This window comes from Helianthus annuus, chromosome 6 (genome assembly GCF_002127325.2).
Source record: "Helianthus annuus cultivar XRQ/B chromosome 6, HanXRQr2.0-SUNRISE, whole genome shotgun sequence".
NCBI classification, from domain to species: domain Eukaryota; kingdom Viridiplantae; phylum Streptophyta; class Magnoliopsida; order Asterales; family Asteraceae; genus Helianthus; species Helianthus annuus.
Window position 1 is genome coordinate 108,279,635 of NC_035438.2, and position 16,309 is coordinate 108,295,943.

Below are 16,309 nucleotides of genomic sequence, written 5' to 3' on the forward strand. Positions count from 1 at the left end.
ATTGGGACGAACACTTACCTTTAATAGAATTTTCTTATAACAACAGTTATCACACAAGTATCAATGCTGCACCATTCGAAGCACTTTATGGACGAAAGTGCAGAACCCCAGTCTGTTGGGCAGAAATTGGGGAAAAACAATTATCTGGACCTGAGATAGTACAAGAAACAACTGACAAAATCATTCAAGTCAAGGAACGACTGAAAGCAGCGCGTGATCGACAAAAGAGCTATGCTGATAATTGACGCAAACCATTAGAATTTCAAGTAGGAGATAGAGTATTATTAAAAGTCTCTCCTTGGAAAGGAGTGGTAAGATTCATCAAAAGAGGAAAGCTAAGTCCCAGGTATATTGGACCTTTTAAGATTATTAAAAGAATAGGATCTGTAGCCTATCAGCTACAACTGCCAGAGGAAATGGCAGGAATACATGATGTATTTCACGTATCTAATCTCAAAAAATGTCTAGTTGATGAATCACTCGTAGTACCTCTCAAGGATATAGAGGTTAATGAACAACTCAAATTTGTAGAGAGGCCTCTACAAATTGAAGATAAGAAAATTAAGAATCTCAAGCATAAGAGATTAGTTCTGGTCAAGGTAAAGTGGGACTCCAAAAGAGGACCTGAATACACATGGGAGCTTGAATCAGAAATGCAAAAGAAATATCCACACTTGTTCCAGTAGATCTCGAGGACCAGCTCTAAAACAAGGTGGGGAGGATATAACAACCCTCGGTAAAACCAACACCCTCATAATAGTTCCGACACCCTAATATATCTTTAAATGTCTCAACATATCTTTATATGCACACCGTATGTGAAAACCGAGCCCAATATACAATATAAGATATAAAGTAAATTAAAAACAATAATTGTTAAGTTGAGGCGGGCCGCATTGACCTCACCTCAACCTAAGGCGGGCCGCATTAATAGGTAAATGGACTCCGCTGAAATCTTAAGTTTATGCGGGCCGCGTACGTATTCGTTTAAGTTCATGCGGGCCGCGAGCGATCTGGAATGTGGCGCAGCCCTGGGCCGCCACGTGGCCCAACACACGGCGAAGCTATACGATGACCGGGCCGAGCTACGCAGTTTACCGGAGTCAATGCGGGCCGCGTAAGCCCTGCCCATATCCACGCGGGCCGCGAGGAAGTCCGAATTCAGCCCTATAAATAGCACGCATCGGGTCTTCAGTCCGTCGTTCAAAATCTTTCTTTCTTTCTTAATTTTCTGTAGTGGCGTTACTATACCCGGGCATTATACCCCCTAAAATAGCGAGGTTCTGCTACGATGTAAGTATTATAACCCCTGGAGACGTATTAGATACGCTGCTCGATTGATATAGGGTTCCGTAACGGCTGTTGTGGTTCTGCCCGACGTAGTCGTTGGAATGCCGTCTCGGGGAGGGTATTACTAATGTTAAAATGGGTTATTATACTGACACACATGCATTTGTGTAAATTATAGATATTCACCAGGAAACCCTAAAGAATAACCTAAGACAGCAATGTGAGTAATCTCCTTTTTGTAAACAATTTTTACAAAACCTTAACCTTTTTACAATGCAATTTAGCAGTGATTGAGTCTTTGTAATTCTACAATTACTGCTGGTATGTTGGGGTTTTGTATACAAAATGTGAGTAACATTACCATTGGACGAAGAGTTAGCCAATGTGTAATATGACCCACAAGTCAGGATTGACAGTACTGAATGAGTAATTTGGTAGATATAAACATTGTAATCGCCCTCAATACTGTTTAAATTAAATTAATATTTCTTGATTAAACTGGGATTCACTCACCAGTATTTCCCACTGACAAAACCTTTTTAAAACGCGTTTCAGGTAACACAATGTGAAAGCCAATTAGAAGCCAGCTGGACAGCACTGAAGGCTTGGAAAAAGTGGCTATAAAAGTTACCTAAATAAAAGAAAGCGTTTATTCCAATAAAGTGGGATTTATCCCTGTAAATCAGTTTGTAATAAAAACTTGGGTTTTACCCATGTGTTTAATATTATAAAATATGGTGGTTTACTCTGATTTAATATTTCCTAACTACGGTCCTGATGAAAATTTCCGCTGCCAAATAAGTAGTTAACATGATACCATCGAAACTGGCTCACGGCCGCCCGCTCCCGGGAAATAGGGATCGGGGCTGTGACACAGTCTGCATTTGCCAGTATATTTTTCGGCTTCAAATCTCTGTGAAAAACATTTGCAGCAAAGAAATAACTAATTAAACACCAAATGCATAAAAATATATACATAAAATGACCATAGTATATATATATAACCTTTATGTATGTAGTTTTTGGTTTAACCTAGAGCTCCAACTGATGCAAGTTTATTTAATAGCTTTACCTACAAATGAAGTACAATAATGACAAATGAATTTGACAATTAGTCAACATTGGAAAAAAATACCCAATTTTTCAAAACAAAGAATACCTACCATGAGATATGATATATCGTCAATAGCCGAACGTGATTAGAGGTGGCTACGACTGTAAACGGAGTTGCCACTCCAAGTAGCAAGCCACCATGATCGCCGGATAACGCTTCAAATCCCAAATAAATTGACACACATACAGTCTGTACTTTTCACCACGAACACAACAAAGCCTGTCTTTTCATTAGTACTGTTAACAGCATAACCACCAGCATCACAACCGAAACAACAGCGAGAAACAACATGGCCAACACCGCTAACACAATCTTTTAATCAATCTTAGAAAGCAAAACAAAAAAACAAATATTACCAACATAAATCGACTCAGATCCCTCATCATCGTCGTTGAAGCCGCTCAATAAAGCTACAGTTGCAACCGGAGTTGCCATACCAGGTAGCAAGCCACCATCATCGTCAAGTTTGCCTTTGACAACCACAACTTTCTCCTCACTTTCTCCTGCAAACAACCGATCCAAATCCAATTTAAAATTCACTTTTATTCCACAATTTCAAGTAAACCTACAAAGAACCTATGTTTGAAATGGATTTTCCATCAGTAAAAGTAATTCCACTTTTACAATACTCAAAAACAAGAATACTTTCGATATAACCATCATGAAGGCTCATAGAAAAACAAACTATATCTCATCAGTAAAGATGAAATCCTAGATCTCAAAAAATCATATGAAGTTACTAGAAACATACCAGTAATTCAAGTGTTATGATATTCTTCATCAAGAGTCACGGCTCAGTGCCGCTACGGCTGCAAATAGAGTTGCCACGCCAAGTAGCAAGCCACCATCATCGCCTGATAACGTTTCAAATCCCAAATAAATCGAAAAACATACAGTCTGTACTTTTCACCACGAACATAAAAAAGCCTGTCTTTTCATCACAACTGTCAACAGCACAACCACCATCATCACAACTGTAACAACAGTGAGAAACGACATGCCCAACACCACTGACACAATCGTTTAATCTATCTCAGAAAGCAAAAAAAAAACAAAATTACCAACATAAATCGACTTAGATCCAGAAAAGATCATCATCGTCGTTGAAGCCGCTCAGTAGCGCTATGGTTGCCACCGGAGTTGTCATACCAAGTAGCAAGCCACCATCATCATCAGGTTCGCCTTTGACAACCACAACTTTCTCCTCACTTTCTCCTATAAACAAACGATCTAAATCCAATTTAAATTCAGATCCAGAAAACATCATCATCGTCGTTTAACCCGCTCAGTAGCGCTACGGTTGCAACCGTAGTTGCCATACCAGGTCGCAAGCCACCATCATCGTCAGGTTCGCCTTTGACAACCACAACTTTCTCCTGCAAACAACCGATCCAAATCCAATTTAAACTCACTTTTATTCCACAATTTCAAGCAAATAAACAAAGAATCTATGTTTGAAATGGATTTTCCATCAGTAAAAGTGATTCCATATTTACAATACTTAAAAACAAGAATACTTTTAATATAACCATCATGGAGCCTCATAGAAAAACAAAGTATATCTCATCAGTAAAGATGAAATCCTATATCTCAAAAATCATATGAAGTTACCAGAAACATACCAGTAATTCAAGTGTTATGATATCCTTCATCAAAAGCTTTGCAAGTGCATCCAAACTTGCACCCTGAAATCAACAATTAATCCATTCAAAACGAAACTAACAACAAATAAAGATGGACATACGAGGTTAACAGACCTGCTAAATCGGAGATCTGGATCATCATAGCCTCAACATAGAAGAAATCACATCTCAGGTGAACCTAATGCCACAATCATCCACTAAACAACTGAAAAAAATAAAAAAATTCAAGTGTCATGAGATCCTTCATCAAGAGCTTTGCAAGTGTATCTAAACTTGCACCCTGGAATCAACAATTAATCCATTCAAAATGAAACTAACAACAAATGAAGATGGACATACGAAGTTAACAGACCTGCTAAACCGGAGATCTGGATCATCATAGCCTCAACATAGAATAAATCACATCTAAGGTGAACCTAATGCCACAGTCATCCACTGAACAATTGAAAAAATAAAAAAAAATAAAAAATAAAGTGTTATGATATCCTCAATCAAGAGCTTTGCAAGTGCATCTAAACTTGCACCCTGAAATCAACAATTAATCCATTCAAAACGAAACCAACAACAAATAAAATGGACATACGAAGTTAACAGACCTACTAAGCCGGAGATCTTGATCATCATAGCCTCAACATAGAAGAAATCACGTCTCAGGTGAACCTAATGCCACAATCATCCACTGAACAACTGAAAAAAATTAAAAAATTCGTAAACAAAAAAAAAAGATTCGTAAAAATATATAGTGTATAAGAAAATCATAACTTTACAGATCTGAAAAATATGAAGAAATCCTAGATCTACAAAAATACAAGATAAATACAGACAGACCTTCTAAACCGGAGATCTGGATCATCATAGCCTCAACTTAGAAGAAATCACATCTTAGGTGAACCTAATGCCACAATCATCCACTGGACAACTGAAAAAATCAAAAAATTCGTAAACAGATAAGAAGATTCGTAAAAATATATAAGGTTTAAACAAATCATAACTTACAGATCTGCAAAATATAAAGAAACCCTAGATCTACAAAATATGTGATACATACAGGGATGATATAAGTTTTACAAACATGCAGGATACTGGATCTACTTGTTCTTCACTCCCAAAAACGAAAAGATTGTCACTCAAACCGGATCTGGTCATCCTGTAACATCACATATCATAACTTTACAGATCTAAACAATATGAAGAAACCCTAGATCTAAAAAAATACAAGATACATACAGGGGTGATATGAGTTCTACAAACATACAGGATACCGAATCTGCTTTTTCTTCACTCCCAAAAACAAAAAGAGTGTCACTCAAACTGGATCTGGTGATATGACTTCTACAAAAACGAAAAAAAAGAGTTCAACAAAAATGAAAAAAGAGAAAGGGGTAAGAAACTGAACAAGTACCGTAGAAAGTTGGATCGCCTTGGTTGGATCGCCGGAGAGAAAGTTGGAGGAGATGGATCGGCTTGTTGGAGGAGAAAGCTGGATCGCCTTGGCTGGGAGAGAGAAGATGGGGTGTAGTATAGGTCCTTACAGGCCTATATGTGTGGTTTGGGTCCCGTATTGGCTTATATGTGTGGTTGAGGTTCCGTATAGGCCTATAGGTGTGGTTTAGGTCCCGTATAGGCCTATTGGTGTGGTTTAGGTCCCGTATAAGCCTATAGGCATATACAAGACCTATAGGAAACCTATATGAGACTAATACTACATTATACGATATGATACTATACTATACGATACGATATAACACCTGTATAGGCCCATAGGTGTGGTTTAGGTCTCGTATAGGCCTATAGGCATATACAAGACCTAAAGGGAACCTATACGAGGCTTATACTATACACTATATGATATGATACGATGCAATACGATACGATACTATAGGATACCATACAACACCCGTGTAAGCATATAGATGTAGTATAGGTCCCTTATAGGCCTACATGTGTGGTGCAGATCCCGCATAGGCTTATTTGTGTGGTTGAGGTCCCGTATAGGCCTATAGGTGTGGTTTAGGTCATGTATAGGCCTATAGGTGTGGTTTAGGTCCCGTATAAGCCTATAGGCATATACAAGACCAATAGAAAACCTATACGAGACTTATACTACACTATACGATATGATACTATACGATATAACACCCGTATATGCCAATATGTAGATACAAGACCTATATGAGACTTATACGAGGTTTATACAAGACTAATACTATACGATACGATACTTAAAAATGTTTTTTTAAATACACTCTTTAAATACACCCTTTATATACGTTGCGTATACGCGGCGTATATAAAGGGTTAAAAAGATAATTTTACCACAGGTTTGGGGTTAAATATAAAAACTACCCTTTATATACGCTGCGTATATACCTATATGCAACGTATATAAAGGGTCAAAAAGACAATGTTACCCCTGTTTTTGGCTGCATATAGCCCCCAATGCAGGGGTAAAATGGTCTTTTTTACCAAACTTGCCCCATATATACGCCACATAGAGGGCTATACGCGACGTATAGTAAAAAAGACCATTTTACCTCTGCATTAGGGGCTATACGCACCCAAAAATAAGGGTAACATTGTCTTTTTGTCCCTTTGTACACGCTGCGTATAGGTCTATACGTAGCGTATATAAAGGGTAGTTTTTATTTTTAACCAGTCAATAATTTTATATGAGGAACTACTGAACTCAATCACTTCCTGCCGTTACTCTTCAGTTTTCTGTTGAAGTCTATCCTGTAGAGGTATTCAAATTGGATCAGTGATCGATTTCTAGGTTTCGTCGTAAACCTAATTGGTTAGTTCCAATTACGTAAATCAATAGTTTAAACCGCACTCAAAGGTAGTGTATTTCCCATTTTTATAGGAACTTCTGTACCAGAAACAATGGTAACTCCAATTATAGCCCGCCTGGGATGTAAAATATATCTCTTCTCACCATCCCTATAGTGTATGCGACAAATGTATGCATACTTTTATTTTGTTTAAAATATGTTTTATTTATTAATACATAATTTATCGAAATAAAAAATACATATTAAAAAAAGAAATAGATTACCCATGTGTTTGACCATTGCTAGTGATTGAGTGCAAAATAGGGAGTTGAGTGGGGACTTAACATAGCATGACATTATTGGCTTGGGACTAAGTTTACCACTCCTTAAATGGTGACCACTCCCTCCACCCTTAAGTATTGAATTAGTCAATGGTCATTATATAGTAATTTAATAAGGGTGTACCTATTGGCACACCAATATGCTTATATGCACACCAAACCCTAGTTGAATCAGGGTTTACATACGCTGCGTATAGACCTATACGCAGAGTATAGGGTTACCTATGTACGCTGCGTATAGAACTATAGTCAGCGTATATAAACCATGGATTTTAAAGCCTTATCAGCAATCATTTCACCGCAAACAAGGGTTTATATACGCTGCGTATAGATCTATATGCAGCGCACACAAACCATCAGATCTTTTTGGGTCATTTTGGTAGGTTTGAGCCATCAGTTTTTCACAAAGTTTATATACGCCGCGTATAGACCTATACGCAGCGTATTTAAAGGGTCAAAAAGACAATGTTATCCTTGTTTTTGGCTGCGTATAGCCCCGAATGCAGGGGTAAAATGGTCTTTTTTACTATACGCAGTGTATAGCCCTCTATATGGCATATATATGGGGCAAGTTTGGTAAAAATACCATTTTACCCCTGCATTGGAGGATATATATACAGTCAAAAACAGGGGTAACATTGTCTTTTTGACCCTTTATATACGCTGCGTATAGGTCTATACGCAGCGTATATAAAGGTTTTTTTAGAAACATTTATACATTATTAGTTTTAGTAATATTTATAAAAAAAAGTTTTCTGTTTTAAATAAATAAAAAATTAAGTATTTCTTACAAGCTTTTTTATACAATATTAATCAATTTTATACGATAAATATCATATCGTATAGGTGTAGTATAGGTCACGTATTGACCTCGTATAAGCCTATAAGTGTGATATCGTATCATATAGCGTGGTATATGTCCCGTATAGCTCCCTTATAGGCCTATTCGTGTGGTTTAGGTACCGTATAAGCCTATAGGCATATACAAGACCTATACGAGACTTATACTACACTATACAATACGATACGATATTATACCATACGATACGATATAACACCCGTATAGGCCTATAGGTGTGGTTTAGGTCCTATATAGGCCTATAGGCATATACAAGACCTACAGGGAACCTATACGAGACGTATACTATAGACTATACGATGCGATACGATGCAATACGATACGTCGCTTGAGGAAGAATCATCGTCTTCACTAATATCAAATGGAATGAATAGCGCTTGTTTGTCATCCGCAATTATTTAGAAAATAGATGTGAAAAATGAATTTTTAGGTTGAATAGAAGTGAAAAATGAAGTTGGATGGAGAAGAGAATGGTGAAAAATGGTGTTGAATTGTGTTGTTTATAAAGAAAAGTAGTAATTTTTTTTTATTTTTTATAAAACGGCTAGTTCAACGACTAGTTCACTCAAACAATCACTCAAACACTCGGTGAGTAGTCACCGCCGAAGCCTCTCACCGATCACCGAATTTGGGGCGGTAAAACAATTTCGCGCGGCAAACTCCTATCCTAATTGAGTCACCGAACCCACTCCGCCCACCCTAAGTGATAAACCGTACGCATATTAGATTTTTGAAATTGATTATCAAAAATCTTTTATGACCACGCTATCATTGGCTCTCCATTCCACCCATGTTTATCGGCTTTCCTATTGTGGGGGATTAAATCATCAAGCTACCAAAAATAAAAGGAATATAAAACGTTAGCAATTGAGTTTCAATAGAATTGTTAAACAACAATAAGTAAATAAAAAGAAATTATCATTATTTACCAATAGTTTCAATAGAATTCTTAAATAACAATAAGTAAATAAAAAGAAATTATCATTATACTTATAAATTTGTTATTAATCTTTTTTCCTGATCCATAAATTATAAGTGCGATCTCTTTTGTCCGTTTTATGATCAAAGATTAAGAAACATTATAAGGCCACCCGGGGCGTTCCGTTATACCACCACTTCTTCTCATCACTCGTGGATTTGAGCACGCGTGGCCACCGTCACGCGTGATTGTTTGAGGTAGGGATGGCAATGGGTTGGGTTTGGGACAGGTTTAGATAATCCCAACCCCAAACCCGATTAGATAAGCTTTTCCCAAACCCGTCCCAAAACCTGTCAGGTTTCTAGGGGGTAAATACCCATCGGGTATCGGGTATACCCACAGGTTTTGGGTAACCCATTAATTTTAAAAAGTTTGCCCGTTGGGTATACCCGGCCCAAAATCTTTCAAGTAACTGCTAATCAGTTACATTTAGTATTAATACTCAATAAATATATCAAATAACTATAATGTATACAGGATAAAATTACTATACATATATAGGAAAAAAGATGTATTATATATTTACATATTTAAAAATATAAAAGAAATTATATCGGATATACAATCGGGTAAACTGGTTTACTTTATCGGGTAATTGGGTCGGGTAAACAAGTATACCACAAATCCCAAACCCGCGAAAATAAAAACTAGTCCTAAACCCGATTAACCGACCCCAAACCCGTCCCAGTTGTGTTGGGTTTCGGGTTTACCCATCGGGTTCGGGTTCGATTGAAATCCCTAGTTTGAGGGAAATTGTTGAGTTGTGAGGGAAATTGTTGGGTATGGTGAGTGATGAGCATTTCTACTAAAATCCATTACTAGTGATAGAATAAAGCTCGATGATGTGGCGGGATGTTGTAAGTGATGAGTGGGTGGTGAGTGATGGGCGCCCCTACCCCTAATCGATTTCTAGCTAGTTTAAACCAAGTATTTGCATCTTTAAAAAAAAGAGTATACAGTTGTAGAATCGTAAATGAATCAAACTAACATATGAACGGAAAGCTTATATGAACAAATTACACAATATTGAACATGCATATTTTCTTGTGCTTGGTCATTTGTTAATAAAGTATATTTATTCATGTTTTGTAATTTAGTAAACAACTTAAAAACAATATTTAAACAACAGATCGTTGTTTTTATACATATGTTCATATTTAGATATAAATTCATATTTAGATATAAATAGATTGATTGGGATGCGTCAGTAGGGAATTACAAAAAAATTGGATAAATCCAGAAACCACTAATTTTACATGTAAAAAAATTATTAATAAATCATTTTTATATAGAAAAAAATGTCATATTTACATAATTTCTTCTAAGCTTTTTGCATATAAACACATGTAAAAGTTTGTTCTCGTTCGATTATTTGACTATATGAATAATAAAACTTGTTGACAGACTTCCTGTTAACGGTGCACCAGTACTGTTCGCTGACGGACCAAATATAACATGATCAGGGACGCAGGATTTAAGGGGCGAGAGGGGCGGCCGACCCCTCAAACTTTTCGGTCAGTTGTGTTTTATATGTACGTTTCGTATAAGATTTTATAGGTATATACGTTTTCGACCCCCCAAAACGCTGCTCGTTGTTGTGGTCTTGTACTCTTGTTCGACTTCTTCAATCTTCATAAAGTTAAAGGTATGTTTTTATCTCTAGGTTTAATTTAGGGCTGCAATTTATATGATTTAGGTTGAAATTAGGGGTGAAATTGGTCCGAATTTTTGCCCTAAACTTATTGAATCTTTCTGTAACTATGTTTAATTTTATTTGTTTAATCTTATTGTGATTTGATTTAGATAGAAATTAGAGTTTGAAATTTAGGGTGATTTGTTAACTTGTTTTGTTATTAGATTATGCTATGGGGGAGACGGACAAAACTATAATTCTTCATCTAGGAGAACCAGGTACCCACCTTCCTCTCTCCTTTTTAATGTTTTGGTGTCTTTTTGTTTGTTTGTTAAACAATGTTTACATTTTAATGTTTTAGAACTTTTTTTATTTAATATTAATATTTGACCCGACCTGAATTGAATCACCGACGTCCGACCCGAACATACACCTTAAATCTACACGTTCAAAATTTTTTTAGATCCGCTACCTTTCGATCCCCAAACTTTTTTTTCAATATTTGCCACTAAACATGAGGCACTAGGAAGCATATAATAAATATTTGGTGCTAAAGATAAATGGCTGTTTTAATCAGCCTTTCATATAATCATATGATACTATAAACATTGACTTGTTTGTCTTCTTTTATATGTGTATCAAGATGGCACTCAAATTTACAGCTGTGTTAACTTATTAATTAATTCGATAAAATATGTATGATTGATGAAAAGTGTATATGGTACACCGTTCATGGATGAACCACATGGTGTATAATATATTAAATAAAGTGGTGTAGGGTTTTCGAGTTAGTTGATATTGAATGAAATAGTTAACTTAAGGACGTTTCTTGTTGAAGGGTCATATGTTTTTTAATGGTTAAATTGTACAAGTTAACTTACTTTGTTTTTTTATATAAAAATAAACAATGAAGTGTGTAACACTGAAGCATCGACATCATTCATGTACGTAGGATTGATATCGTTAAAATAGGAACAAGGCCAATGTGAAACGTCTTTTTTATTGGTGATACTGCGATGAACGAAGTCCGCCTTCAAATTGGTGACAGTTTTCTGATAAATTGGCCTGTCGCAAATCTTGCGAATAATTCATTTTAGCAATATTAGCAATTGTAATTTCCTAAAGAGAATTATTTGCGACGGATTAGTTAGGATGGATATAATAATAAACTCTAGGACGTTTCTTGTTGAAGGGTCATCATATATTTTTTTAGTGGTTAAATTGCAATCTTTAACTTGCTTTTTAAATATAACAATGAAGTGTGTAACACTAAAGCATCATATATAAACTTCCAATAGACATCTTTCATGTAGGATTAATATCGTTATGTTACGACCAGGGCCCATGTTAAACGATTTTTTATGCATATATTTAATACACGTTTTTTATATCTCTATACTTGTTATAGGTAGTTTACCTTCGTTGATATTCAACGGTACGTGGTCAGGTATCTATAGTGATTAACATCTATTTGCGACAGTCAACTACTATAGACAAAATGCGTTGCTAAATATGTGACTGTCTTGCGAATGCTTTACTAAGTCGCTACTGTAAAACCGTTCGTCGCAATCTTGCGAATGCTTTATTAAGTCGCTAAAATTTCAATGCGTTTGCAACTGATGTGTTGCAATATTAGCGACATAATTTGCAAAGACACGAGAAGATTTGGTTATAGATGGATAAGTGGTCACCAATTAAGTTAGTAATAACTAACCTACCTAATGTTGCATACAAATTCAGCAATGGCCAAGATTGTCGCTATTGTCCGCTGCAAAAAAGTTTCCTTCTATATTATATGAATTCCATGGTTATATACCATGCAACTATTTATAACCTGGTCTATTGGTTTGGTGCTTGTCTCATCACAAAAACTGGTAAAGTATGTGTAGGTTTAAATATTATTTTCTCTATATCGGAGATACTTTTGGAATTTTAAAGAAAATATGTTCAATAATTTTTATTAATTACTCTTTATCAGCTTATGACTTTAGTGGAGAGTTCAAAGAAGAAAAAAATTGTTTATAAGAAGAAAAAAGAAGAAATTTCAATCAATAGGAATGCTTCATTATACTTCATTTAATATTTGTACTTAATGTAACTATAAAGGTAGTTTCATATTTAATAACTAACTATATTAAATTTATAACTTATTTTTAAAATATAATTTTTTCTCAAAAAATAAAAATAAAAATTCATTTATAGTGTAGGATAAATACGAGGCATGTAGGATAAATTACGAGTTGTGTAGGATAAATTTCAATATGTGTAGGATAAATTTCGAAATGTATAGGATAACTTTTGATGTGTGTAGGCAAAATTTTTTAGTGTGGAGGATGATAGTTTTAATGACTAATTAATTAGTCAAACATAATAATAAATGAGGGGAGAAAAAACTATTATTGTTTTACAATTGTACCCTTTTGTTCTTTTTGTTCTTAATAAAATTTTCTTCTCAAATGAACCTTCCCCTATGACTTTAATAGGCGAATTATGATATTTCGTTATCAATAATCGTTGTGTCCAAACACCCCTACTATCATGCATGCATTCAGGTGATACTGATAGGGGTATGGGTGGTCATCACTCATCACTCACTCACAACAATCAATCAATTTCCGTCATGTCATTGAGCTTTATTCCATCACTAGTGATTGTTTTTAGTGGAAATGTCCATCACTCACCACACACTATCAAAATCATTAAAAAAACAAAACTAAACTGAATTCAAATCAAATTCTTCACGCGTGATAAGGTTGTCGCGTTATCAAATCAACAAGTGATGAGAACGAGTGGCGGTGGTGTATCACTTGCTATAACTCGTGGTCGTGGTGGTATAACGGACCACCCCGGGTCCCCTTAGAATCAGGTAAACTTCACTGTAGAGCCACTAAGTAATACAGATTCAAATATGTGACGTACACTTCATCCAAGTTAAACACGTATAGCATAAGAAATATTTGGAGAACCTCATCTTGGTCATCCTTTCCGGTTGAGAAAATATATTTCACTACTTTTCCAAGAATAAAAATCAATATTGAGAGTATCCAACATATATAGATATGGAAGTTTAACGTATAATAATCCTTAATGTGTGATGCGTACGATATTAAATCATGTAAGTTATAAAATTCAAACATTAATCACGCATAAACAAAACCACATAATCATGCATGAACAAATCATATAATCACGCATGAACAAATTTGAAAATCACGCATGGGGTAAATCCTAATCACACAGGTTATATTTTATTCATGCTTGATTAGGGTTTGAATTCTATAACTTGTGTGATTTAATATCGTTACGCTTCTCACGTTAAGAACTATTGTATTTAATTTTTTCTATATATATAGGGTAGGGTTCATGTAAGAAACATAAGAACCAATGTGAATACAAACAAAATAAACTCAAAACAAAAAATGAACATCCATCCCACCACCAAACAAAAACATAAACACCCACCCCCTACCCCTCTCCCAAAAAAAAAGCCGATACCCCACACCCACCCCCAAAAACCAAACCCCCACCCCCACCACACAAAAACCTAAAAAACCCTAAACCACTCACCCCACCTCCAAAAAACCTAAACACACCCACCCCCAAATCTTAAAAAAAAAAAAAAAAAAAAAAAAAAAAAAAAAAAAAAAACCCTAAATCCCTCATCCTCACCCCCGAAAAACCTAAATCCCCCACCCATCCCACCCAATCAAAATGGTAAAAACTAAAATATAAAGTTATACCTCAAAACTAAATGCTAAAAATGTTTTTTATAGTTAAATCGCAACTTTTTATATTTTTTTTTCTTTTATTAACATTATGTTGCGATTTTAATGGGAAAAAATATGTGTTTTTTAAGCTTTAAGTAGTTTTAGTTGTGTTCACATATTGGGGTGTAGCTTTCTTTAGGCCTAGGTTGCCCCGGCCCTCATCGATTTTTGCTCGTACTGTTAATTTTATCAAAAATTTCTAAAATTTCTTTTGTAATCTAAAATATTTGATTTTTAAGAGTACGTCACCCCATCGTTTTAGATTTTGAGAGTCTAGCCCTCATTAGTTTTGTTCAAGCACCACCACCACCCATTTATATATATGTGTATTATAAAATTGAGCATTTCCACCTTTAATAAATTTTTTTAACTGGTTGAACCGGGTGCATACAACGGTGCTTTAGGATTATTTTATTATTTTAACAATGTGGGAGAAGTTTGTACAATATGATGCTGTGTTATGTTTGTTTATTTAAATCTATGACCAGATTTGTTATATTAAAGAAAAAAAGAAGAAGCCTTTTCTAAACAAATATTGGACGCATTGCGTACCCCAACGACTTTGGTGACTCCTCCCACTTGTTAGACACCAAACCCTTTATACTACTATAATCCTATATATACACATAACATAGTAAGATACATCAGCTGTTTTTATGAAGGCGATTAGTTGGGAGATGGGTCATCACTGCTGCAGCAAACAGAAAGTTAAGAGAGGGTTATGGTCTCCTGAAGAAGATGAAAAACTAGTTAAACACATCACCATCTATGGCCATGGCTGCTGGAGTTCTGTTCCTAAACTTGCAGGCTAGTACTCATCTTTCTTATTACCAATAATTCTTGAAGTTTTATTAATAAATTAACTATGAAGCTTTCACGTTTCATGGTGTTTCTTCAATCATGTTCTTGGTTTTAATATTCTTTGTTTTGGCATTTGTGATTGAGTTCGCAGGGCTGCAAAGGTGTGGAAAAAGTTGCAGATTGAGGTGGATAAACTACTTGCGTCCCGATCTCAGGCGCGGTTCGTTCACTGAACAAGAAGAGAGAACCATTATCGATGTTCATAGGATATTGGGGAACAGATGGGCTCAAATTGCAAAACATCTGCCAGGAAGAACTGATAATGAGGTCAAGAACTATTGGAATTCTTGTATCAAAAAGAAACTTATAGCTAAGGGTCTAGATCCAAACACTCATAACCTTCTTTCTCCACATCATATACCTATTCTTAATGCTAATATTAGTAAAAACATCGATCCCACCAAGCCGGTTTTCGCCATTATAAACAACACCTCATCACAAACAAAGGATGCGAAAAAGGTCCAACCTTTTCAACCTCGTTTGTCCGTGGATCGTAATGATCCTGTAATGAGTCATCATTTGTTTGAAAATCCGTTAAACCACGAAAGTTTTGATCTTAATTGGGAAGACTACAATTGTTTTTTGAAGAAAGATGTTGGGCATGAAATTACAGTGGGGCTTTCAAACCAAACTTTGGTTGAAAGTACTAAAATGCCTGTGTTGTTGCCACTTTCTTGTTCATCTAACCCACTTGATCTTGGGACTGTAGTGCAATCTTGGGCTGGAAACAGCGGTCTTGGTTCGGCTTTGGAACACACAAGAAGACCGGAAGTATCGCAGCCACAGATGGTGTGTCAAGGGGTTGTGGCTCAGGAGTTTGTGAACGAGGGGTTGGATTTTACGGGTGGTGGTGAGGACCAGTGTCAGACCAATGGGGACATTGACTTAGAGTTCATCGAAGCTGCACTTATGCCTTGTGGAATGTTTTCTAATGTAGGAACTTTGGATCAACTTGCATGGGACTGTAACTATAGGACTTGAAAATGAATTGTATTGATCTTGATTAATTTTACATAATACTACAACATAATATATAGAGGTATAAGGTAAA

General features: G+C 35.7%; 1 protein-coding gene across 1 annotated transcript; it reads left to right on the forward strand.

Moving 5' to 3' along the window:
* The first annotated feature begins 14,991 nt into the window (after positions 1–14,991).
* LOC110917760 (transcription repressor MYB4-like) lies at positions 14,992–16,309 on the forward strand. The gene is made up of 2 exons (XM_022162217.2): positions 14,992–15,204; positions 15,350–16,309. Exons 1-2 carry the CDS (start codon positions 15,054–15,056, stop codon positions 16,237–16,239), a joined length of 1,041 nt encoding a protein of 346 aa, XP_022017909.1. The 5' UTR covers positions 14,992–15,053; the 3' UTR covers positions 16,240–16,309.

Bases quoted from the DNA above. Each gene is read 5' to 3' on its own strand.
- LOC110917760 (XM_022162217.2), top strand. From the start codon at position 15,054: ATGAAGGCGATTAGTTGGGAGATGGGTCATCACTGCTGCAGCAAACAG. The intron at 15,205-15,349 runs GCTAGTACTCAT...TTGAGTTCGCAG, and splicing joins TTCTGTTCCTAAACTTGCAG to GGCTGCAAAGGTGTGGAAAA.